Source organism: Budorcas taxicolor, chromosome 21, assembly GCF_023091745.1.
Source record: "Budorcas taxicolor isolate Tak-1 chromosome 21, Takin1.1, whole genome shotgun sequence".
NCBI classification, from domain to species: domain Eukaryota; kingdom Metazoa; phylum Chordata; class Mammalia; order Artiodactyla; family Bovidae; genus Budorcas; species Budorcas taxicolor.
Genome location: NC_068930.1, coordinates 51,769,031 through 51,796,970, shown reverse-complemented (window position 1 = coordinate 51,796,970; position 27,940 = coordinate 51,769,031). Strand labels below are relative to the sequence as shown.

Here is a 27,940-nt window from a genome sequence, read left to right as displayed (position 1 = left end):
ACACCTCAACTTTCGCTCAAACTGAAAAATGTGAATTAAGACCACAGACAGTTTTATGCACCAAATTGACAAAAATAAAGTTGACAATACCAGTTATCATAGGATGGAGATAAGCAATAATACTCATACACCACAGGTGCAAGAATAAATTGGTAGAAGCCTATGGAATGATGTGCCATTTTCTTGAAAGTCAAACATTTACATTTTCTATGTTCCAGCAATGTTAACAAAGACATGAAAAAGAAGGCTTATAGCAACCTTACTCTTAAGAGGAACAAAAAAAAATAAAAGGGAATAACCTAAATGTTAATTAACAGAAGAATCAATAAATGAATGGCATGATTTAGTTTTGTTTAAAAATGTATATATAAGCTGTAATTCTAAGCACAATATTCAAAATCCATTAATAGGGTTAGTAAACATTACTGAAACGTTTTTCACCTTGTTTCTCTTGGCCTTCATTTGCGCTTTTGCTAATAGAGTACACATGGGGATATCAGGCTTATTCAACGTGATCCCATCCAAGACCTGAATGGCCTTGTCATGGTTCTCACAAAATGAATAAATGAGTGCTTGCTGTATAGGACTTAACTCAATGAGACCTGAAAGGAAAAGGAAGTTTATCAATAACTTTGCCAAGTATCTAGACTTCAATATAATTGTTTTTAGGCAGTCAAGCAATTCAATATTCTGTTTTTACAATATGAATTTAATAAATCAATATGATACTAAAATCTATTTATTATCAACAAACAATAAGACATTCCAATTACAAACAAAAAAATAATAGTGTAAGCTTGATATAGCCTGTAATAATCTCGGGGCTTTCCAGGTGGTAAAGGGTCCACCTGCCAATGCAGGAGACACAAGAGATGTGGATTCGATCCCTGGGACAGAAAGATCCCCTGGAGTAGGAAATGGCACTCATTCCAGTATTCTCACCTGGAAAATTCCATGAACAGAGGAGCCTGATGAGCTACAGTTCACGGGGTTTCAAAGAATCAAACGTGACTGAGCACACACATACCATAATCTCTCACAAAACTCACCAGGTTATGAGGCATTTTACAAATTGATTATATACATACAAAATTGGTGTTTTAAAGTTTCAAAATCCAACTCTGACTTTCAAGTGCACTCTTCGTGCTAGCTATACATAGCTATAGCAAATAGTATTAAAAGATTAAAGAAGTATTTTAAAATTAAGGCAATGTTATAGTTTTGCATTGATTATATTTACCTTTGTTCATTTCTGCTACTTGGTAAATAGTGAACTTTGCAAGATCATAGCATCTCATTTTAAGAAGATACTGTCCTCTGGAAGAAATAACACTCTTTAAATCTAAGCAGTTAAAAATAATCTGCATTTTTCTAAAATAAAGATTTTATATTACTTAAGATCTTAAATTACATTTATTCACACTTACATATATATGACAAAAACTGTGAAATTTATGAAAATTTGTGTAAGTCTAAGTAAGCCAATTAGCATGGGGATGTGAGAACAAAACAATTTAGCAAATGTGAACCTAAAAGGAAAATACTCAAGTCTTTTTTTTATCAGTATTTAAAATGTTACACTCTGCTGCTGAGAAATTTTAAAGCTAAACATAGGTCAAGGGGACATAAAAAGGGAGAAGTATTTACATAAATTGTTAAAATATGGTTCAAGAGTTAAAACACAAAGCAAGCTCTTATCAGAAAGCACTGTTACAGTCCATTTTCCCACATCTGTAAATCCATTTCCCATGTTAGTAATTATATTTTTGGTAGTGTTAACTCATAATTTGCAATAGGTCCTTTCATAGCAAACTCGACTGGGTCTGAAGTATCGTATTTTGTGTTTTTTTTTTTTTTCACCAAATTAGCTGAGGTTTATACTTGGTACCTCTGCAGACACAATCAAAATATATTGCCTCACTTTCATGAGATCTGGGGTAACTATCTAACCAGTAATCTAGAGAAGCCTCAAAGAACTTAGACACAAGACAGTTGTGTTTTGAAACAAGGACAGAACAAAGGGAAAGATCTGCTTATTACATACATTATCTTAAAATTCAACAAAAACAGTAACTATATTTGACTTGCTGGTTGGGAGATGGCCATTTCTGGGAGATTAAATGTAAGACAAAGAGGTCAGGGGGATCAAGAAAGAACTAAGGATTCCAACAGCTAGCTCAGATTCTGTTATCCCAAGAAGAATTCTATTTCTATGCTCATACCTTATTATATATAATTGGATTCCATCTGGCTGAAGGTGGATAGCATAAGATAACTCTCTTACTGACTTTTTCAGTTTGTGCAACTGTTGAGTGATAAACAGAAGTTTAGCTCATAATAATACTAATTGCTTCCTTTCTGATATTTATTTCCTCCCATTCTTCAATACAGAAATTGTGCAGGAATTCCTCAATGAACGTGGGATACAGTGAAGTAAAAAAAAAAAACAAAAAGATGCTAAGTCTTCTGGTTTTTTAAATTATCTTTAAGTTTGAAGAATGATTACACAGACCCACAAATACATAGTTTTAGATAAATATGATTATATCATGTATTCTAGTTTCTTTTATTTAGCTTTTTCTCTAGCTTTTCAGTTTTTCTCCCTCAAACATAGCATCTTTTACACCAAACATTACTCATTAGTAAGCTAGATCACAAAGGAAGGTAAAATAAAAAGTCAATTCCATTTAAAAATAAGAGAGGAAAAACAAGCTTCCACTTAAAGGGTAAAATGAATGAGTAAAACAAAATACAATGATAAAAAAGATATGTTTTAAAATCAATATTCAATGAAAAGCAAACATTGATTCTTATTTTAATAGTTTACATAGCATAATCTGGATTTGTACAAATTTTTACAACATTCAGTTCAGTTCAGTTGCTCAGTCGTGTCCAACTCTTTGCGACCCCATGAACCACAGCACACCAGGCCTTCCTGTCCATCACCAACTCCCAGAGTATACCCAAACTCATGTCCATTGAGTCAGTGATGCCATCCAGCCATCAAAAGGAGAAACTAAACAGATTCCAGCGAAATGAACCCAGGACAACAAATGACTCCTCTTACTATGCTGACATGTTGATCCAAATTTATTTGTTCATGGAAGTAGACATACAGAGTGGGTCACGTCAAAAGAGGGAATTCAAAAGGAAGGAGTTTGAAATGTGTTTAATTGTGCAACTTCCGGCCTGCTGCTTCTCAAATTGACCGACCAGGTTGGTGTAATTAATAAACCACCTTGTCATATGTTTGCATTGCTCCACCTGGTTCCAACAATGGACATAGCTATGCACTGAGAAAACCTTGACTGGGAATGATGCAGGCTCATTCTCTGGTCTTTACAAACTTTCCTGGGATTGAACTTCTCCAGGCAGCATGAAATTGGATTTACCCTCGAGGCTGAATCCACACTGTAGCAAAGGTGTTCTTCTACATACATACACAGGGTTGGCTTTGTCACTGTTTCATCTACATGGGAACAGACTGTACACACCTTATACTCGTCTAAATCTTGCTCTAGAGTATCTCGGAAATCCCTCTAAATCAGCTGGTATAGTCCTAATTATTCTTTTATTGGCTACATAATGCTCTAGAGTGTGAATACAATGTAATTTACTAAACATTACTGTGAAGAAATATTTGCCCCCTCACAAAAATAAGTCTTTGAATATATGTCCTTACACCTTGGTATTATGCTAGTGCTTTGGTTTCTAAGTATGTTCGAAGGAAACTTCTGCATAAGGCCTCAGCTCCATCTACAGGGAGTGACACAAAAGGGTCACACTCCATCCCCATCCCTTCCCAAAGGGAAACTCTCCCTGGGCACAATGCCAAAATGGCCACAGGGTCATCCACCTCCACCATCGGGTAGGTAAGGACTCTCGAGTGGGACTCTAGTCACACTGGGTTCTGAGATGTTGACAATGAGAACAGAGCCTCTAGCAAACTCCCAACGGACATGTAGTGTGGGCAAAAAATAAACTTTGATTATTTTAAGATGGTGACTTTGAAGTTTTGTCTGTTGTTGCTGTTTTTCCATAGCATAACACCCTATCTTGACTGAAACCTACGTGAGGAGAGGACTTGGAGGAGATTGGAGGAGATGGGGGCCAAAAGGTAATGAGAAGCCAGTTCACATGAACTCTTGCAGACCTTTGGCTTTTGCAGGATATTTGGCTTTTATGCTGAGCACACAAGGGAAGCTATTGAAGGGTTCCAGGCAAAAAAGTAAAATAATCTGATTTATGTTTTAACAGGATCATTATGCCGTTGTTTTGAAAATCCATCAAAAAGGAATAAAGAACAGAAGCAGCAAGACCAGGAGGCTACTGCAATAACCAGTGAGAAATGACAGTATCTTGGACAGGGTGGTTAGTAGTGGAGCGGTAGAAAGGAGTATCTGCTTTGAAAAGTAGACACAACCAGCTAACACCATATATCTCTGGAAAGTCAAATTTGCTTGGAGTCAGGAAGAACTTTATTTACTGCATTGTTTGAATTTTACACTAAGCATACATTAGTTCTTTAATTTAAATAACGTGTAAAATTTAAACCAAATTTAAAGGAAAATGTGAATGATTTGGATCCCATCCAGTGCACAGATCCCATTCTAGAGAATAAGATTGCGAATGGTTTTTAATTTATTCTTATTTGTATACATATATTACATATATATATTGCTTTTGTAATAAGAAAAAAAGGCATTATTTTAAAAAAAAGAAAATGAAAGAAATTCACACCTCATCAGGAGAGGCTTTATAAGTGGGCTTTTCTAATTAACTGAATCTATTTAATACCTAATATTCATTGCTTATAAATACACTAGGCTCTGTAAGTAGCTAAAAAAGAATACATATATATTTTAAATTATACTATTTAACAACTATTCAGAAAATTAAAACTTTTTTTAAAAAATCAAGCATCTCAAACTTTAGATACCTTATTATAGGCTTCTGCTCGACAAATATAGCTTTGAATATACATAGGGTCATATCTAATAGCCTCAGAAAAATAGGAAGTGGCTTCAATGTAGTTATCCAGATGTAGCAGATTTATGAGGCCAATATTTATATAGGCCAAAGTCATTGTTCTTTAAAAAAAATGACAAAGCAAAATATTCTTAGACATTTTAACTATTCCAAATGTTCTCCAATTATAAATGAACCTAATAAAACACATACAGCAATTTATTCAAGGGTTCATTCTCAGGGTTTTACTAAAGCAAAGTAAACCAATTAACTACTTTCTATTAAAAATTACAAACACCTTCATAAAATCCTTAGTAAGGAATAAACATCTGTAGGATTTATCCTAGGAATAGATTTCCTAAAGTCTTCTTGACTCTTAACAATACTTCACTCTTTTTTACTTAATCTTGACTTATCTTGAATAACAAGCTTAGTTTTCTTCAAAAGCTTTTGCCTCAGTCTTATGTTATATTTGCCCCGAGAAAGGGTGTGGAACAATAAGAAACAGCAAGGCTTAGGGTTAAAAATCCTCTCCACGGAGTTTTTAACCCAGCTGCTTTTCTATATCAAATAAATACTGTTTTTCTCTCTTAGAATCAAACCATTTTGAACGTAGAACTTTAGAAATTGTGTTCCATGCCTCTATTTCAAAATGAAGAAACTACACATCTTTAGCCCAACTTTGTAGAAGTCCTGACCCTTTGCCTACTGCCCACTTTCTGGCTTTCTGCAACTGAAACTCACTTCTTTCTCCTCCTGACTCAAAAATAACCCAAAGAAAACCACTGCGGCCACTATGGAGCCATGCTCCATGACCTTCCTAAGTCAAGTTGCGTGTTTACCCCAAAGAAGCAAAGTAATCAGTCTGTCGGATAGCACGAAAATGGCATAATTTGTTACCTTTCTGACAACTTCCATTTTAACGAATGCTTCTTTGGAAAGAAGGGGAATTATTTAATTAAATCCTGTTTTTACAGTCTGGTTTTCTTACTAGTGTATATAACCTTTGGTCTGTTTCTTCCTGAACCTATATTCTAATGGTATTCACTTTTTTCTTTTGCATTACTAAACAAAATGCAGTCAGAAGTTCTAAACAGAGGATTTCCTTCCATTAAGTCATATATTGTACATTGTAATGATATACCAAGCAGAATATTTTGCCATTATTTTAGAAATAGATGATAATTTTCCATGAACTTAACTTCGAAAAGTTCTAACCTGGTTATCCCCAAACTGCTCTTAATTACTGGTTGATTTTTTTGTCCATGAATATAAACTCCCCTCAAACCCATTCAACCCCTAAAATTTGCAGAAGCAGCTGAGGCAAACAGATGTTGAGAACAGTCCTTATTTTGGAAGTAATCTTATTTTTGGAAGTAGTATTATAATTCTAGGGTGACTTTATATTTGTCTCATTTTTACAAAGTTACTAATGATGAGGGGAGAAAGCTTTTTCTTGCATTTTTGGTATTTTCTTAATTTTATACAAAAGTGAAATCAGTAAGAATGAAAAAGAAAACATACCTTTCTAGAGAAATAACGGCTTCAAAGTCACAAATTGCTAGCAACCAAAGTTTCAGATCTGCATAGAGTATGCCCCGATGTAGGAAACAACTAAGATTCTCATAGCCATCATTTATGAGAGCTTAAAAATAAAGGTACATATCTTATTCAGGTTGTGAGCAAACATATCTGAGTTATATTTTACCCTATACTCCCTCCTACAGATTATTCTTATTTTTTAACATTACATAAAATAAAACATATCTATGGGTGTAATTCCTTAGTGAGTAAAAGAAGTATTCACATATAAAAGTATATTTGTTTATAAATAACATTGTGATTATCCTGGTTCACAAATTCATTAGAGCTGGAAGACATCCTGGCGGTAATCCAGGTAATCTACAAATGAAAAGATTAAGGTCCACATTGCCCATGCAAACCAATGTCAAAGATGGGCCTAGAATCTAACCTCTGATTCACTTCAGTGAACTGCAGTCAGAAAGGTGCCATTACCCTTGATGGTCTGTTATTATCAGGTATACAGGAAAGCATCATTACTGGCCAAACAACAGGTACAAGCCCAGACTGGAACAGACAGCAGAGGCCAGGCTTATTTATACACATAAACCAGGAAGGGCAGCTCAAAGAGACCACTCCAGTGCATACAGACCTTGGAGTTAAGGCAGGCAAGTTGACTATGCATGTCCCAAATAACAGAAGCATAGGGCACAAGTAACCTCCTCTCAGGACTCCAGGTGTGTGGGCCTCATCAGTGACCAGTGTAGTCAGTCAATCCTAAAGGAAATCAACCCTGAATATTCATTGGAAGGACTGATGCTGAAGCTGAAGCTCTAATACTTTGGCCACCTGATGCGAAGAGACAAGTCACTGGAAAAGACCTTGAGGCTGGGAAAGACTGAAGGCAGAAGAGAAGAGGGTCACAGAGAATGAGATGGTTGGATGGCATCACCAACTCAATGGGCAGCAGTCTGAACAAACTCCAGAAGACACTGACAGACAGGGAAGTCTGGTGTGCTGCAGTCCACAGGATCACAAAGAATCAGACACGATTTAGCGACTGAACAATAACCAGTCAGTCTAGAGGTCATCTCACGTTTCCCCCTCAGCTTTCAAAACTATGCAGTGAATTAGATGAGATTTACACAACATATGGTCTACGTCTTCCAAGTTTCTCGAGCACATTCTAGCTAAAAAGGGAAAGTTTTCAAAAAAAAAAAAAAGATATATAATGTTCACAGTCTGGGACACAAATAATCACAGTACTATATTCTGGGAAGTATACCGAGTATAAGCAATGATCACACAGATTAAGTAATCACTTGAAGGTCATTTGACTGCTCAGTTTACAGTATGACTGTCTAACAAGGAGAAAGTTTGCTGCAGTTTGGGTGGTTACTCTGAAAAACAGAAACATTCTCTTTAGGGCAAAAAAGAAATGTATTAGAATTATTTAACCCCTCTGTGCATCGGTTTTCTCATCAGTAAAATGGAGATGATAATAGTACCTACCTCATAGCATTATTCTGAAGAGTAATTGAGACACTCTCTATATAGCATTTAGAATAGTACCTGGAAAGTTGTGAAATGTCTAATGAATGTTAGATATTATTATTAGCTTAGAGAAATATCTTGAGGGTCCATTTAATGAAAGATAAAACTCCTTAGGCTAACCTATAGGAAAGGACTGAGGCCAAAATAAAGTTGGTCAGCTCTGAATAATCAACTGACAAGGATTTATATTATTGTGATAGCCTAGAAAAGAGGGGATGAGGAGCCCAAGACATGGAGAAGAGGGAAATATGAGAAAGCAGCTTTTAGGAAGAACAGGAAGAAAGGGGTTTGGCCAGATGGCAGATGTACAGGACTGACAAAGAGACTAATAAAAGATGAACCTTCAGAAATAAAGATGTTTAACCTTCAGTTTTAAATTATCTGTGCTAACTTTATCCAACGATCCCTAAAACATTCAGTAATAGATGGTAACCATGAGAAGTGAACTGGTGAACCAAAAGGGAGAATCAATCAGAGAGGAGTAATTAGATACAAAGATTACAAGAGAAATGAACAAGAAGCCTCAGTTCCAGGAATCACCGGCAATAGAAGGGAGGACACTAGACTCCTCCCAGCACATAGGGTGGGCTCTGAGTTATTTTATTTGCATATTCATGGGAAGGGTGACTTCAGAAGTCAGATGGACTTAGAGATATCAATAAATGATCCTCTAGTATTGACTTCCCTGAACAGCTGTCTATTCTCTTCCTAAGGGTCTAGGGGTTTCCTTAAGCTCTAGATTCTGCCTCATCAAGGATGTCGGGATTCTAACACTTTGCACCCAGGTTAACACAGCCATGTCTGGAGGGTTGAACCCTGGCTGGAAACAACTGGACACTGTTTACTGAGCACTTATTCTCTGTACAGAATTGTGCTGAACATACTTGTGGACCAAGAATGTACTGGTACAGAGTGAGGTGGAAATGGCCACTTTTAGCTGTTGGCATCCTCTTACCGAGGATTCCCATTTTCAGTTTAAGGGTTACAAAACTCCGAATTTGACTAATCCATCGGCTGGGCCTATGGAGTGGGAACTCATCCCACCAGGAAAATTTACTATCATTTTAGCAAGAGGACTAGGAAATAGGCCTAGATTTCCAGAAATAGCCTCAGAAGTTCATATATAGAAAGAGATTTCTTTGATATGATATTCTCTCTTTGTCACTGTTATACACACGTAAACACACACACAGTCACACACACTAAAAGGGAATATTAGAAACACTTTAAGCTAAACTATTATAGCTTACAAATATAAACAAACACAGGTGCTATATAAATATACATTAGTGTATATATATATATATATATATAACCATACAATAATACACATATTACATTAGTCATCCCACATTAGTATCCCACTCCATGAAAGTGAGCTGCTGAACCTCAGATTAAATCCCCATATATGTGCCATTGAAGGTGAAGTACCTGAAACACTATAATCCTGTAGTGCTCTAAGAGGGTTACTCTTCCTAAATAAGCAGGCTCTATAATACAATGCTAACCAGTTATTAGGATCTAAGTGAACTGCAATAGAAAGATCTTGAACTGCTTGCTTATAGAAGTTTCGTTTAAAATATGCTCTCCCTCGGTACATCCTAGAAAAAGAGAAAAATTCATTTTAACATGTACAGAAAAATATAAATTTTCTCTTTTTGGCAAACCTATACAACTAATTTCATATTTGAATAACAATTGGCGGTTATTTCCCTTTGCTTCTCAGGAAAGTTTAATCATAATGTTAACAGCAAAAGAGATACAAACTTTTTATAAATAAATATATATAATAAAATGCTAATATTAATAATGTTATATATTAATTGTATGCTTATGAATTTATTATATTTCTTGTATCTATCAGAGAGGTGTGTCAATAAAAAAAAAAATGAAACACCAAAGGTACACCCAAATAAATGGGAGATTTCTCTATCTACACGCATTAAAGATATTGCATCAGTTTCATGAGTTGAATTCTTTCTCCATTAATTTCTGACTTCAGTTCCTAAATTTTCATTGACCTCGATCAACGCTGAAAATCTCATCTTCAATCAATTAATAATGTAAAGCAAATCAGCTTTTGTAAATAAAATTAAAAAGGCAGTTAAGGAAAAACAGGAAGAATAAGCTACTAGGCTGCCTGCTCTGAAGAAGTTAAACCCAGGGGAAGGAAAAGAGATGCTCAAGAAGGTTCTAATAGGAAAATAATGATAATTTGAAATAAAGAGGGCAGCCAGTAACAGAGGCCTTTCAAAAGCACCAAGACTCAGGATATTTTATACTAGAGCAAAATATTTTTTACCCCACACATAAAAAATGTCTTATGTACCTTGTAATAAACATAAAATCTTACTTATTTTTAATAATTTCTATTTTTTAAAGAATATTAATTAACTTTTAAGTCTACATATGATTCTGAACTTAAAATCTTACAGAATAAATCTTTAGTAATATTTTTTGTAGGACGTCATCTACAATGTGTTTGAAGAATTAAGTTATATCAATTCTTCAAAAATACTGACATTCGCATCTGTTGCTTCTTTCATTTCCACTGCCTCAATACTGAAGATTCTCATCAGATCACACCTAGGCTACTATTTTATCCCATTCCTGTCTCTAGAGTGCTAAGATTTGATCATCAGATAATAAAGATCAAGGGGATCTTCCCCACCCAGGGATTGAATCTGCATCTCTCGCACTGCAGGCAGATTCTTTACCAGTGAGCCAAAAGGGAAGTCCTTTCTGTAAGTAATCCCCTTCAAGTCAAGAAGCAGACAACCAGAACAGAACAATAGCTAGGGAAGAATTTTTAAAGAGCTTCAAAAAAGTTTGCCCTCCCTTCAAATGGCTGCAAGGTGGGATAGTTTTATAATTAAATTATTTCAAACTTTCAAAGAATAAAAATTATCCTATCCTAAAGGACATATTTCTAAGAAAAGAAAAAGATAAAAGACTTAATTCATTTTGAGAAAGTAGCCAGTTCCTGAAATCAAAATCTGACTATATGAAATCAGTAAACAATTTTACTATGAATATAGATGAAAATTTTAAAAATTTAAAAGACAAATTCAGTATAGTTTAATAACATTCAGTATAAAAATATATGACAGCCAAGAGGTTTCAAAATTAGAAGGCCTATTACCATGAAACTCGTATAAATAGATCATAGGAAAAAATTTAAACAGAAAAAAAAGATATTCCCTAAAAATAAAGAATAAATGGCTTAAAAACGAAAACTGCAATGTTTGTTGGCAAAAGCCAAAGTCACTTTCATTAATTTCAAGGAATAAAGACTATTTTATCACTAATGTTATAATAAGGTTAAAGTTGATACAATGATAAAAAGAGTTGGGAGACTGAAGTAGACCAAAACAGGTAGAATAAGAACTCTAAAACTCCACTTTTCCACAAAAGCAATGAGTAAGATGGCATAAACTGTCAGAATCAAATTTTTGGAACTCTGAAATCTAATTAAAAACAGAACAACCAGGGAAATGCTTAATAAAGGAGGACAAACTGCTGAATTTTGGTAAGGGAGCTCTGTGGTGTTCTAACTCACCCTGTATTTCCCTCCCCAATTTCCCAGGCCCATGGTGGCCTTCAAGACAACCACCTGCCTTCCTGGTGCAGGTTACTAGTACCAGAGGGAACAACACAAATCTTATTCTCAAAGAACTGTAGCTGTGTATTTTGACCTGTCTGCTGGATGGATCACTGAAAGACTGGCTCAAATGTTTCCCTCTGTTTTGACTGCCTTAGAGCTTTCTGGGGGCTGATGTGACTTCCTGGAAGGTATTTATCAAAAGCACTTAAAGGTAAATGTATCAGCAGCTGCCACTTGAGGCAAGGGATAACAGTCCGGACAAGCAACAAACTAACCAAAAACTCTGGGATGAAAGAAGCTGGAAAAGGAGATACCAGAGGGGTAAGGCCTTTAGAAAGTTTCTACATATTGCAAAAATCTAAAAGCCACATGAAAACCCAAGGCTGGAAGCATGCACAGAAAAGACCTAAGCTCTCACCTCTGATTAACTCAGGCTCTGTGCAAGCAGGACACAAAAGCTCAGTCATTGAAGTCATCTGGACAAGCACTGAAAGAGTGCCTCATCAGAGCCAATCTGCAAAGATTGAGAGACTTCTTTTGTTTGATTGGTTGGTTTCTTCCAGGAGATTAAGAAAGTCTCAGTCAAATCACAGCTAACAATCAAGCTAACAGAAAAGAGACCTAAGTACCCACACATAACAAAGAATACACACTTTAAAAAACCTGTTCAGAAAGTCACTAAACAAACCACATGAATGACAAGAAGCAGCAACAACAAACCCTGAAAGTTGAGTGGATGAAAATGATATCCTGAAGTGCTATATTATAATATTCAAAGTGACTACTTTTCAACAAAAAATTACAAGCAATGCAAATAAAAATATGACCCATTCACAGTATAAAAAGAAATGAATAGAAATCATCCCTGAGGGCATCCAGACATCAGACAGACTTATATTCAACTATCTTAGTCAGTCAATCACTTTAGTCGCTCAGTCGTTTCCAACTCTTTGAGACCCCATGAACCACAGGACACCAGGCCTCCCTGTCCATCACCAACTCCCGGAGTTTACCCAAACTCATGTCCGTTGAGTCGGTGATGCCATCTAACCATCTCATCCTCTGTTGTCCCTTCTCCTCCTGCCTTCAATCCTTCCCAACATCAGGGTCTTTTCAAATGAGTCAGCTCTTCTATCAGGTGGCCAAAGTATTGGAGTTTCAACATCAGTCCTTCCAATGAACACCCAGGACTGATCTCCTTTAGGATGGACTGGTTGGATCTCCTTGCAGTCCAAGGGACTCTCAGGAGTCTTCTCCAGCACCACAGCTCAAAAGCATCCATTCTTCTGCACTCAGCCCTCTGTATAGTCCAACTCTCACATCCATACACGACCACTGGAAAAACAATAGCCTTGACTAGATGGGCCTTTGTTGGCAAAGTAATGTCTCTGCTTTTCAATATGCTATCTAGGTTGGTCATAACTTTCCTTCCAAGGAGTAAGCATCTTTTAGTTTCATGGCTGCAATCACCATCTGCACTGATTCTGGAGCCCAAAGAAATAAAGTCAGCCACTGTTTCCACTGTTTCCTCATCTATTTGCCATGAAGTGATGGGACCAGATGCCATGATCTTAGCTTTCTGAATGTTGAGCGTTAAGCCAACTTTTTCACTCTCCTCTTTCAAGAGGCTCGTTAGTTCTTCTTCACTTTCTGCCATAAGGGTGGTGTCATCTGCATATCTGAGGTTATTGATATTTCTCCCAGCAATCTTGATTCCAGCTTGTGCTTCATCCAGCCCAGCATTTCTCATGATGTACTCTGCACATAGTTAAATAAGCAGGGTGACAATATACAGCCTTGATGTACTCCTTTTCCTATCTGGAACCAGTCTGTTGTTCCATGTCCAGTTCTAAATATTGCTTCCAGACCTGAATCCAGGTTTCTCAAGAGGCAGGTCAGGTGGTCTGGTATTCCCATCTCTTTCAGAATTTTCCACAGTTTATTGTGATTCACACAGTCAAAGGGTTTGGCATAGTCAATAAAGCAGAAATAGATGTTTTTCTGAAACCCTCTTGCTTTTTTGATGATCCAGAGGATGTTGGCAATTTGATCTCTGGTTCCTCTGCCTTTTCTAAAACCAGCTTGAACATCTGGAAGTTCGTGGTTCACATATTGCCAAAGCCCAACTTGGAAAATTTTGAGCATTACTTTACTAGCATGCAGTGGCTGTGCTTTGCTGGAGCAGCTGTGAAGAGATACCCCACGTCCAAGGTAAGAGAAACCCAAGTAAGACAGTAGGCACTGAGAGGGGGCATCAGAGGGCAGACAGACTGAAACCACAACCACAGACAGCTAGCCAGTCTGATCACATGGACCACAGCTTGTCTAACTCAATGAAACTAAGCCATGCCGTGTGGGGCCACCCAAGACAGACAGGTCATGGTGGAGAGGTCTGACAGAATGTGGGCCACTGGAGAAGGGAATGGCAAACCACTTCCGTATTCTTGCTTTGAGAACCCCATGAACAGTATGAGAAGGCAGAAAGATAGCACACTGAAAGATGAACTCCCCAGGTCGGTAGGTGCCCAATATGCTACTGGAGATCAGTGGAGACATAACTCCAGAAAGAATGAAGGGATGGAGCCAAAGCAAAAACAACACCCAGTTGTGGATGTGACTGGTGATAGAACAAAGGTCTGATGCTGTAAAGAGCAATATTGCATAGGAACCTGGAATGTTAGTTCCATGAATCAAGGGAAATTGGAAGTGGTCAAACAAGAGATGGCAAAAATGAACATCGACATTCTCGGAATCAGCAAACTAAGACAGACTGGAATGGGTGAATTTACCTCAGATGACCATTATATCTACTACTGTGGGCAGGAATTCCTTAGCAGAATTGGAGTAGCCACCATAGTCAACAAAAAATCCGAAACGCAGTACTTGGATGCAATCTCAAAAATGATAGAATGATCTCTATTCATTTCCAAGGCAAACCATTCAATATCACAGTAATCCAAGTCTATGCCCCAACCAGTAACACTGAAGAACCTGATGCTGAACAGTTCTATGAAGATCTCCAAGACCTTTTAGAACTAACACCCAAAAAAGATGTCCTTTTCATTATAGGAGATGGGAATGCAAAAGTAGGAAGTCAAGAAATACCTGGAGTAACAGGTAAATTTGGTCTTGGAGTACAGAATGAAGTAGGTCAAAGGTTAATAGAGTTTTGCCAAGAGAACGCACTGGTCATAGCAAACACCTTCTTCCAACAACATAAGAGAAGACTCTACACATGGACATAACCAGATGGTAAACACTGACATCAGACTGATTATATTCTTTGCAGCCAAAGATGGAGAAGTTCTATATAGTCAGCAAAAACAAGACTGGGAGCTGACTGTGGCTCAGATCATGAACTCCTTATTGCCAAATTCAGACTTCAATTGAAGAAAGTGGGGGAAACCACTAGATCATTCAGGTATGACCTAAATCAAATCCCTTATGATTATACAGTGGAAGTGAGAAATAGATTTAAGGGACTAGACCTGATAGACAGAATGCCTGATGAATTATGAATGGAGGTTTGTGACACTGTACAGGAGACAGGGATCAAGACCATCCCCATGGAAAAGAAATGCAAAAAAGCAAAATGGCTGTCTGAGGAGGGCTTACAAATAGCTGTGAAAAGAAGAGAAGCGAAAAGCAAAGGAGAAAAGGAAAGATATACCCATTTGAATGCAGAGTTCCAAAGAATAGCAAGGAGAGACTAGAAAGCCTTCTTCAGCAATCAATGCAAAGAAATAGAGGAAAATAATAGAACAGGAAAGACTAGAGATCTCTTCAAGAAACTTAGAGATAGAAGGGAACATTTCATGCAAAGATGGGATCAATAAAGAACAGAAATGGTATGAACCTAACAGAAGCAGAAGATACTAAGAAGAGGTGGCAAGAATACACAGAAGAACAGTACAAAAAAGATCTTCACAATGCAGATAATCACAATGGTGTGATCACTCACCTAGAGCCAGACATCCAGGAATGTCAAGTGAAGTGGGCCTAGGAAGCATCACTACAAACAAAGCTAGTGGAGGTGATGGAATTCCAGTTGAGCTATTTCAAATCCTGAAAGATGATGCTGTCAAAGTGCTGCACTCAATATGTCAGCAAATTTGGGAAACTCAGCAACAGTGGCCACAGAACTGGAAAAGGTCAGTTTTCCTTCCAATCCCAACGAAAGGTAATGCCAAAGAATGCTCAAACTACCGCACAATTGTACTCATCTCACATGCTAGTAAAGTAATGCTCAACTATCTTAAATATGTTCAAATAGCTAAAAGAAACTATAAATAAAGAACTAAAAGAAACTAGGAGGATTATATCTCAACACATAGAGGTATTGTTGACTTAAAAAATGTTCACAACATATAAGTTGACAGTTATGTTTTATTCAGTAGGATTTTTTAGGACTTCAAGGTTTATTCAAGCTCAAGTAACCTTAAGAGAAGTGCTCTGAGGAGGCGAGGGGTTGGGGGAAGTTTATATAGAAGTTTTGCAACAAAGAGCAGGTGGTCTTAATGTTAAAAGATTATTATAAATTAAAGGAAAACCAGATATCTTAAGTTAAGGAATTTAGCACTTTTCTATGTATGGAAAGATGCAAAAAAATAGACAGCCAATGGGAATTTGCTGTACTGTATGAGGCAGGGAGCTCAAATCCAATGTGACAACCTAGAGGGGTAGGATGGGGTGGGAGGTGGGAGGGAGGTTCAAGAGAGAGAGGTTATATGTATACCTATGGTTGATTCATGTTCATGTATGGCAGAAACCAACACAACATTGTAGAGCAATTATACTCCCGTTAAATAGAAGTAAGTTTTTAAAATATATTTTTTTAAAGTTTAGCTAGATTGTTATATTGCAAGGTCAATATACATTTATCAACTACATTTCTATATAACAGCAACAAAAAGTTTATAATAAAATTATACTAAAGTAGTATCTAAAATAAAACTAAGCAATATTGAATATATAGGAATAAAGAAAAAGATACACATAAGGCTTCTTTACAGAAATTATGAAATATTATTGAGCAAAGGGAATGAAGACATAAAAATATTTATCATAGGCATACATGAAAAGATTTAATATTGTTAGGATGTCAAATTTTCCCCTGCTGCTCTATAAATTCATTGCAACCCCAATTGAAATACAAATGAATTACCACGGAAGTTAACATGCTGATTCTGCTAACTTAAACCATACAAAACTGTGAAACTTTACTATTCTAATCAATAACGAAGTCAATTTTCATATAGTTTGCATGCCTGCTTAGTCAGTCAGTCATGTCTGATTCTTTGCAACCTCATGGACTGTAGCCCACACCAGGCTCCTCTGTGCATGGGGATTCTCCAGGCAAGAATACTGAAGTGGGTTGCCATGCCCTCCTCCAGGGGATCTTCCCAACCCAGGGATCAAACCCAGGTCTCCTGCATTACAGGCGAATTCTGTAACATCTGAGCCACCAGGGAAGTCCAAGAATAGTCTGTCCTTCTTCAGGGGAACTTCCCAACCCAGGAATTGACCCAGGGTCTCCTGTATCACAGGCAAATTCTTTACCAGCTGAGCTATAAGGGAAGACCTTCACATAGTTTAACCCCATTCAATGGGTTTGGAAATGCAAACTAGCCAAGGGAAGCTCTGACAATTTTAAAAGATCAAAAGAACTGTTCTACTGGATTTCATGACTTACTATGAAACCACAGGATTTAAGACAGAATAGTATTGGTGCAAAGGTAGATTTTTTTTAAAACCCCCAAAATAGGGACTTCCCTAGCAATCCCGTGGTTAAGACTTCACCTTCCAATGTAGGGGGTGGTGGTTCAATTCCTGGTCGGGGAGCTAAGATCCCTCATGCCTTGTGGCCAAAAACTCAAAATATAAAAAAACAGAAGCAACACTGTAACAAATTCAATAAACCTTTAAAAGTGGTCCATATCATAAAAAAAAAAAAAAAAAACTCAAAATAGAAAAAAGGACTAAGAAAGAGATCCACCACACCTGGATCTTCATTTCCTACAAAGCTAACAATATAGAGCAATGGGAAAGTGACAGGCATTTTATTAAATGTTGCTGGGAAAATTGAATATGCATACGGAAAAAAATGAAGTTTGTTCTCTGCTTCACAGCATATACAAAAATTGATTCTAGGTATACTGTAAATCTAACTTTAAAGGTAAAATAATAAACTTTCTAGAAGATCAGACAGGAGAATATCTACATGACATAAAAGTAGGAAAAACTTCTAATAAAGACAGATAAAGCACTAATCTTAAAGAAAAAATGTTATTCAGTCAGATCATATTATATTACATTTAAAAACTTTACCAAAGACAATATTTAAGGAGGGCAATGACAATCCAGAGCCAGAAAAAAATAATTGCTATAAATATAACCAAAGGGCTCATATCAAGAATATGTTTTCATTCATACAGATTAATAAAGAAAAAGGACCAACAACACAAAAGCTATGGATGACAAGGAAAAGAAAATCCAAATGGTTAGTAAACATTAGTAATGAAGAAAATGAAAATTCAAACTAAATAAGATAATACTTCATACCCACTAGGATGGCTAAAATTTGAAAGTACCCAGTGCTGGCGTGGAGCCTCCACAACTACTGGGAGTACAACCAGTTTGCAAAATTAGTTTGGTGCTACAGCTGAACAATTGCATATCCTATGAATTAGGCATAGGAATGCAGGTATCCACTCCTACTTGTATACCCAATCAGTTCAGTTCAGTTCAGTCGCTCAGTCGTGTCCGACTCTTTGCGACCCCATGAATCGCAGCATGCCAGGCCTCCCTGTCTATCACCAACTCCCGGAGTTCACTCAGACTCGCATCCATCGAGTCAGTGATGCCATCCAGCCATCTCATTCTCTGTCGTCCCCTTCTCCTTCTGCCCCAAATCCCTTCCAGCATCAAAGTCTTTTCCAATGAGTCAACTCTTCGCATGAGGTGGCCAAAGTACTGGAGTTTCAGCTTTAGCATCATTCCTTCCAAAGAAATCCCAGGGTTGATCTCCTTCAGAATGGACTGGTTGGATCTTCTTGCAGTCCAAGGGACTCTCAAGAGTCTTCTCCAACACCACAGTTCAGAAGCATCAATTCTTCAGTGCTCAGCCTTCTTCACAATCCAACTCTCACATCCATACATGACTACTGGAAAACCATAGCCTTGACTAGACGGACCTTAGTTGGCAAAGTAATGTCTCTGCTTTTGAATATGCTATCTAGGTTGGTCATAACTTTTCTTCCAAGGAGTAAGCGTCTTTTAATTTCATGGCTGCAATCACCATCTGCAGTGATTTTGGAGCCCAAAAAAATAAAGTCTGACACTGTTTCCACTGTTTCCCCATTCACCCAATAGATATGTACACATGTGTGTCATGTACAATAATGGCGAATGAAACCATATTTGAATTCATCAGTAGAATAGATAAATAAACTGTAATATATTCATGTCACTGAATACTATACAAAAATTAAAATGAACAAACTGGAGCCACATGTACTAATACATAATATTCAATGAAATAATCTAGAGATGAAAGAATACTACCTTACAATTTTATTTATATAAAGTTCAAGGAAACAGAAAAACTAAACTAAGAATGTTTAGGGACACATGCTTGCGTGTTGAAACCATAAAGAAATGTTAAGTCAGGACAGTGGTTACCTTCTCAGAGAGGCAAAGGCACAAGGAGGTGTGCTAGAAATGTTTCTTGAGCTGGTGGTGGTTACATAAGCATTTACATTGTGATGTCTTTATACTTTGCATCTTTTTGAATGCATAGTTTATTTAACTATAACAATGCTGCTGCTGCTGTTAAGTCGCTTCAGTCGTGTCTGACTCTGTGCGACCCCATAGACGGCAGCCCACCAGGCTCCCATCCCTTGGGTTCTCCAGGCAAGAACACTGGAGTGGGTTGCCATTTCCTTCTCCAATGCATGAAAGTGAAAAGTGAAAGTGAAATCTCTCAGTCGTGTTTGACTCTTCACGACCCCATGGACTGCAGCCCACCAGGCTCCTCCATCCACGGGATTTTCCAGGCAAGAGTACTACAGTGGGGTGCCACTGCCTTCTCTGATAACAATGCTAATAGACGACAAATAGGTATGACTATATAAACGTTGTAAGCCTCCTCAAAACTAAATTTTGATTAAAAGAAAAACAACAAAATGGAAACGAATTATGTACAATAAGGTAGGAAGAACAAAGTTTAATATCCAAGTTACAACAAGAAAGAATGAAAATCTATGTCAACAGTTCTCTGTACTGAATAAATACAGGTATGAAAAGAAATCCAAAGAAACGAAATACAGGTCAATATTTTTAAAAATTGATAATGTAACTCGTCTTTAGAAAATGCAAATGAAACAACTCTAAATTATCACTTTTATGCCTTTTAGGTTGAAATGCTCACTACTCTGAGGGTATAGGTAAAGAGCTTCATACACTAGTAGCTCTAAAAATAGATTCACTATTTCAAAGGGCTGTCTGATGTTTTTCAAGCAATTTTCTTTCCTGAGAGCATATTTCAATTTTTTTTTTCAAAAACTGTATCTAAAATAATTCTTACCTTGCTTGAGAATTTTGGGGATCTATATTTAACAAGGCTGTAAAATCTTGTTCAGCTGCAATCCAGTTTTCATTTTCATAGTAGAACATCCCACGTTTAAATAATGCATCTGTTCTTTTGGGATCATAAAAGATACACTACATGCGGCAGGGGGAGGAGGGAAGTCACAAAAACATATCATATTATGAAAAAAATAAGCAAGAAAAGTATACAATCCCACAGGAAATTAAAAAACTACAACCCTGTTTTTAACTTCAGATTACATAAAAACAAACTAAGATGCCAAAAGTTTCAGATTTGCATGTAAAGACCATGCCTTTAAGGAAATCCATTTGTCATCAAATTCTAGAAAGGGGAGGTTTTATTAAAAACAAAAACCAAATCAAGCACATATAAGAAGCCAAGGTTTCTTCCCGCCAAAGTTTTTATTAATAAAACCTCATAAGTAATTATTCAACTAGAGTAGGATTGGATTATATTGTATCTATCATAGCATTTTATTCCAATTTAAGGTGACACACATTAGACTACATTAAGGCTGACTCAATGAAATCAAATATGGGTTAATTTAGCCCCTAAAATGGAGAAAAGAAATGAATTGGTAATGGCATCGCTCAATCATTTCACACTGACAAAGAAGACAATAAACAGACTAAATCATTGTAAACTCAGTTGTAAAGTTCCTTGCCTGTTGATAGTAGAGGGGAAATAGAAGCACAGCAATTATGAAGTATTTTTAACAGAGGAAAAAACACACTAAAGATTTTGACGGTTGACCTCAAGTCGCTGCATTAGTCAATTTTTAAACTATTAATATCAGTGCTAGATAAAGGAAATGATCAGAAAAGATATTTTAACAACTTTAATATCTTCAAAAGAGACTTGTGTTCACTTCTATTCAAGAAGTTACCAAGTTATAACAATATTCTCTTGAAGCAAAAGAATGTCAAGTGTGTGGCTAACCATTATAAATTAAGAAACAGAGTAGTTGGGAAAATGAGAAGTTAAACTGTTTAAATAACTTCTAAGTTGTACTAAGAAGCAGAATTTAGAATTAAAACTCAGAAGTTCAAGGTTACAATTCTGCTGCAATCAGTGGAATATCTGCCTGACTATAGACTCAGAACATAGGCTAGCAAAAATTCACTCCCTCAAGGGGTTCTCTGATATCTCCCAGTCAAATATAAATTGCCCCCTATCATCAATAAATATTTCATTTGCTAAAGGGAAAGGAAAAGAGGGAAGATAGACCCATTTGAATGCAGAGTTCCAAAGAATAACAAGGAGAGATAAGAAAGCCTTCCTCAGTGATCAATGCAAACAAAGAGGAAAACAATAAAATGGGAAGGACTAGAGGTTTCTTCAAGAAAATCAGAGATACCTTGGGGACATTTCATGCAAAGATAGGCTCAATAAAGGACAGAAATGGTATGAACCTAACAGAAGTAAAAGATATTAAGAAGAGGCAGCAAGAATACACAGAAGAACTGTGCAAAAAATATCTTCACGACCCAGATAAGCACGATGGTGTGATCACTCACCTAGAGCCAGACATTCTGGAATGGGAAGTCAAGTGGGCCTTAGGAAGCATCCCTATGAACAAAGCTAGTGGAGGTGATGGAATTCCAGTAGAGCTATTTCAAATCCTAAAAGATGATGTTTTGAAAGTGCTGCACTCAATATGCCAGCAACTTTGGAAAACTCAGCAGTGGCCACAGGACTGGAAAAGGTCAGTTTTCATTCCAATCCCAAAGAAAGGCAATGCCAAAAAATGCTCAAACTACCGCACAATTGCACTATTTTACACGCTAGCAAAGTAATGCTCAAAATTCTCCAAGCCAGGCTTCAACAGTATGTGAACTGTAAACTTCCAGATGTTCAGCCTGGATTTAGAAAAGCCAAGAGGAACCAGAGATCAAATTGCCAACATCCACTGTATCATAGAAAAAGCAAGAGAGTTCCAGAAAACCATCTATTTCTGCTTTATTGACTGTGCCAAAGCCTTTGACTGTATGGATCACAATCAACTGTGGAAAATTCTTCAAGAGATGGGAATACCAGACCACCTTACCTGCCTCCTGAGAAATCTGTATGCAGGTCAAGAAGCAACAGTTAGAACTGAACATGGAACAACAGACTGGTTCCAAATCGGGAAACAAGTACATCAAGGCTGTATATTGCCACCCTGCTTATTTAACTTATATGCAGAGTACATCATGAGAAACACTGGGCTGGAGGAAGCACAAGCTGGAATCAAGATTGCTGGGAGAAATATCAATAACCTCAGATATGCAGATGACATCACCCTTATGGCAGAAAGTGAAGAACTAGAGTCTCTTGATGAAAGTGAAAGAGGAGAGTGAAAAAGTTGGCTTAAAACTCAACATCCAGAACTCAGATCATGGCATCTGGTCCCATCACTTCATAGCAAATAGATGGGGAAGCAATGGAAACAGTGACAGACTTTAATTTTAGGGGCTCCAAAATCACTGCAGATGGTGACTGTAGCCATGAAATTAAAAGACACTTGCTCCTTGGAAGAAAGCTATGATCAACCTAGACAGCATGTTAAAAAGCAGAGACACTACTTTGCCAACAAAGGTTCGTCTAGTCAAAGCTATGGTTTTCTCAGTAGTCATGTATGGATGTGAGAGTTGGACTATAAAGAAAGCTGAGCACCAAAGAATTGATGCTTTTGAACTGTGTTGCTGGAGAAGACTCTTGAGAGTCCCTTAGACTACAAGGAGATTGAACTAGCCTATCCTAAAGGAAATCAGTCCTGATATTCATTGGAAGGACTGATGCTGAAGCTGAAACTCCAATTCTTTGGCCACTTGATGCAAAGAACTGACTCATTAGAAAAGACTCTGATGCTGGGAAAGATTGAGGGCAGAAGGAGAAGGGGACGACAGAGGATGAGATGTTTGGATGGCATCACTGACTCAATGGACATGAGTTTGAGTAAGCTCTGGGAGTTACTGATGGACAGGGAAGCCTGGAGTGCTGCAGTCCATGGGGTCGCAAAGAATCGGACATGATTGAGCAACCAAACAGAACTGACCATCTTTATTTCCATCACACCATTCATCACAATTAGTAATTATATATTAGTATATATATTTATTTCTTTAATATTTGTTCTTTATACTATAGGCTCCACGTAAGCATGAAACATGCCTGTTTTATTCACCAAGATTTATCGATTTTATTACCCAGTGCCTTAGGCAATAAATATTTGTGAGTGAATGAATGGATGAATGAATGAGCCAGTAAGCAGTCTTTGAAAGCAGACAGGTTTACTGCAGGAGAAAATTGCCAGATCTCAGTGTCAAGAAGTGGAAAATTATTTTCTCCACTGAATAGAAGAAGCACCTATTAAAGAACCTGCAAAGGTTTCTTTATTCACTGCTTCATAATCCAAAAGAAGACAGCTGGAAAGTCAATGCTCCATCAAAGTTTCCTGAATGCTCCCATACCCAACTCTGATGGAAATCCATTCATTCAAAAATATCATTGATGTATTGTTAATATCAATTCCACTAACGAATATTCTAGAATCTAATCTAAAATAAATTAATTTTGACTTAATTAATTTTTATTAATTTTCATATAACATATGAAAGAATTTCAACAATTTGTTATAAATTAGGATATCATGCTCTAAAATATATAAATATATAATTAGATAATTTGTATTTATATAATTAGTATTTTATATCATATTCTAAAATATACAAATATATAAAAGGCTGCATTATATGTAATAGAACTTACTTTAGAAAAGTCATCAATGGCTAGCATTTTGTTTTCTGTTTCATACATCTCACCCCTCCGGAAGTACAAATCAGCTTCCGTGGGCCTGCACTTGATTGCCTGAGTATAATTTAGAATTGCCAAAGTAATTTCATTTTTTTCTCTGAAAATTTCTGCTCTTGAAAAATATGCATCTAAAGAAAATTAATAGGGTAAAATTTAGTGTTACAGTCTTAAATTTTAAGAGATTAATCCTTCACCCTCCAAAAATGTAATCTTAGAAAAGTGTATCTCTATTTTACTTTGTCATTTAATACTTGTTCTTTTGTTCAACAATGCAAAATTCATGTTCACAGACTGGATAAATATTTATGTTAAAAGTGTTTTCAATTTCATTAACAAAAATTACCTTTTACCTTTTTATAAAATGTCTCATAATCTTTTTGTTCATAGTAAAAAGTTATGGACTTTTAGTAGAGATCAGCACAGAGTTAAAAAAAAAAACATTTATTAAGCTCATTATATTTTAGTGGTATGTTGTGAGTGTTGGAGATACAAAGATGAATATGACATTTTCTCATTTCTCAAAAGTTCCATACCTAGTCATTCAACTTGATTAGAGCATAGTACATAAACACAAAGCTATCTTTTTCATCCAATCATATTCTATTCATGGAATATTTTTCATCCATCTTAGAAGTCTTAAGAATGGTAAAGAATCTGCCTGCCAATGCAGCAGTTTCAGGAGACACCAGTTCGATGGCTGGTTCAGGAAGATCCCCTAGAGGAAGAAATGGCAACCCACTCCAGTATTCTTGCCTAGAGAAGCCTATGGAGAGAGGAGCTTGGTGGGCTGTAGACTATGCGGTCACAAAGAATTGGACACAACTGAGCAATTGAGCACTCACACATGCAAAATTACTACAACTCTAATTCAGACTAAATTTGTGAATTATTTCTATAAAAACTGTAAGCTTAACTTACAAAATAAGCAGTAAGAAACCAATTTATTGTAAGGTATACCAAGGACATTAACATTTCAAACTATGATAAATATTTTTTAAAACAACAGGATCACAAAAGAGTCCTATATTTACAATATCAAGAGTAAATTTAACTTAGGAAAGTTACAAACATTTGTGGAGACTTATATGTCTTAAATTATGTATCTTTATATCACTAAATGACCAAAGCTTAGGTTAAGATATAACCGCACAGACAACCCACCTGCATTATTTTTATTGTATTTATTTATAAAATTCAAGTCATCCAAAGCTTCATTAATTTTGTCTTGGAAAAGATAAATGAAATGTCGGTGCCAATAGGCATTGAGGAACAATGGCTCCAAGAATATAGCCTAGAAAATAGATGTATAAATTCAATTTAAATTGATTTAAGGGAAGAAAGCCTATCAAATAAACTTTCAAACATTGCTGACTTCAACAGCTTTATATGTGTATAGTATAATATGATGCCTCTGAATCTGACAAAATCTAGTGTTTTTAAGGCTAATTATTTGAAAATGTCAAAATTTTCCAATCCTATATACATAATACAAATGTTCATTATTCAAAATTCTAGTAAAAGTTAATATATAATCATAAGGATAAATTGTTAGTATTATTATTTTGATTACATAAAACTTACTTCCTGTAGATCATTCATGGCACTCTGTAACTTTCCCAGTTTCCTATAAAGAGCTCCACGCCTACAGTATAAAAATGCAGGATATTTCTTCTTACTATTTATTTCTTCAGTCAAGATCTCCACTTCGGACTCATAATGTTTAATGACTGCTGGAGGAAGACCACAGGTCAAAGAATCACTCAAGTCCAGCTTTGCTGATTGTTTCACTGTTTCAGATGAGTCTTCGTCAACAGATATTTTAACTCTCGGGGTTGTCTTCTTTTGCTTAAACTGAGACACCATCTCAGGAGCCCATGTTTGAGGATCATTATGTTCTAGAATTCTTTTAATTTGGGCACTTTTGTCAAAATTTAAATCCAAAGGTACACTGGGACACCGAAGTACACGTTCATATTGTGGAATTCTGAGCAAATATTTCTTCTGTCCAGGAAGGACTCCGTGGGACAGTGATCTAGTATGCAAAAGGGTGATTCTTAAATTACAGAAATATAATTTTTATAACCAATAAATCAACTCAGTGACAAGTACTATTTCTCTGCTATCAAAATAAAATTACATGTGAAAGAAAAGTGAAAGTGAAGTTGCTCAGTCGTGTCCGACTCTTTGCAACCCATGGACTGTAGCCCACCAAGCTCCTCCGTCCATGGGATTCTCCAGGCAAGAATACTGGAGTGGGTTGCCATTTCCTTCTCCAGGGGGTCTTCCCAACCCAGGGATCGAACCCAGGTCTCCCGCATTGCAGGCAGACGCTTTAACCTCTGAGCCCCCAGGGTTTTATGCAAACCAAGTCCTGCTGTTCGTTCATTTAGATTGTGTGAAGAATCTATGCTGAGGTTAGGAAAGCAGAAGACTGTTATTAAAGATACAGCCTCTGTAAAGAACTGAATAAGGGGTCAGTGCTCCTTCCAGGCTTAATTTATATCCCTACCCCCAACCAGAGGAAATACAATCTCCAGAGAACTGAGGAGTTAAAACTTGATGTGCAAAAGGAAATGTATCCAAATGGTTGGCAAGGACAAGAACTTGAGGAAGCAGGAAGAAGCAAAGATTTTACTCCATAGCAGACCAACAAAAAGACATCCCAGACTTCATCCCAAACTTCTTAGGCTATCAAATTAGCTAACATCTAATACGCTTTCAAATGCTATGTTTCTAGGATCATCTCCGCAAACTCTCCATTTCCCACACAGTTTTCATTCAGTAGCATTCATTGTATGCTGGTGCTGTTATAGCCACGTGAGAGAACAAACACGCTCTATTGGAAGGAAAAAAAATTAAACCCCATCATTTCATAAATATTTAACGAGTGTGTACTATGAGAAAGGCCTGTGCTAAAAGAAGGAGAATAAAAGTGAGAAATGTCAGTATCCTTCTGCTTCCTTACTCAGTGACACTTCTCACCTCTCTCCACACTCCAGTGCAAGCCTCCATCATCTCTTCTGTCTAGAGTACAATAACATCTTAAATCCCTGCTTGTACTCTTGGTCTCATCCATTCTCCACACGGCAGCCAGCATGTTTTGTTTTTTTTTTTTAAAAACAAATGTAAATCAGATCATGTCACTCCCTCCAAGAGCTTTCCCTAGTACCTAGAATACAAATCAAGCTTTTCACCATGGCCTACAAGACAACACGATGAGACCCCAGCAAATATCTCTAGTAACACTACTCTCTCGCCTCCCACTGTTCCAGGCTTAGGGCAAGCCTCAAAGCCATTGCATTTTCCAGTCCTTCTGAGTGGCTGACTCCTTCTCAATTCCTATTTCTGGTCAAAGGTCACCCTGGAAAGACCATCTGTGCCAAACAGATCTCGTTTCCACCTCCACATTTATCTCTATTCTCTACCTTGTCATTTGCCCTGGAATACTAGTCTGTACAGACTATATACATAGGAATACTTGCTTTCTTCTAATCAAGTATGTTCAATTAGGAGCCCTGAAAAGAGAGTTCAAGTGAAGTCATAGTATTTAGTCCTCCGGGCCCTTCCTGAAAGGTTGCCTCAAACTGGCCATGATCTTTGACCAAAATTCACTACTTCTTTCAAGGAAATCCTTTCCATAAAACTCCTTTCTTCCAGGTTCTAGTAATCATTCTCTCTTTTTGTCCTCTCATACTGAGGGGTAGAGACTGGCTCTATTATTTCTAGCCCCAGGAAAGCACTCTATCATTTGTGATTTCCCTATGCCCACATCTTTGTAAAATACCCTTTGTTATACCTCTCTAGAATTATTCTAAATTGAGAGTGCTATCTGTTTACTTCTGGGACCCTGACTGATAAATTAATTGGCACCAGAGATGGGCCCAGGAAAA

The 27,940-nt window shown here is 36.8% G+C and overlaps 1 protein-coding gene across 1 annotated transcript in view; it reads right to left on the bottom strand.

The window, feature by feature from the left end:
• TTC6 (tetratricopeptide repeat domain 6) overlaps positions 1 to 27,940 on the bottom strand; it is a 200,784-nt gene that overhangs the window by 65,852 nt on the left and 106,992 nt on the right. Inside the window, exons 11-20 of the mRNA XM_052660010.1 lie at positions 25,632 to 26,082; positions 25,212 to 25,341; positions 24,006 to 24,178; positions 20,232 to 20,368; positions 9,475 to 9,644; positions 6,493 to 6,613; positions 4,940 to 5,090; positions 2,223 to 2,305; positions 1,241 to 1,317; positions 442 to 602 (exon numbers count right to left, since the gene is read on the bottom strand). Coding sequence (XP_052515970.1) covers positions 442 to 602; positions 1,241 to 1,317; positions 2,223 to 2,305; positions 4,940 to 5,090; positions 6,493 to 6,613; positions 9,475 to 9,644; positions 20,232 to 20,368; positions 24,006 to 24,178; positions 25,212 to 25,341; positions 25,632 to 26,082 — 1,654 coding nt within the window. The remainder of the gene's footprint in view (positions 1 to 441; positions 603 to 1,240; positions 1,318 to 2,222; positions 2,306 to 4,939; positions 5,091 to 6,492; positions 6,614 to 9,474; positions 9,645 to 20,231; positions 20,369 to 24,005; positions 24,179 to 25,211; positions 25,342 to 25,631; positions 26,083 to 27,940) is intronic.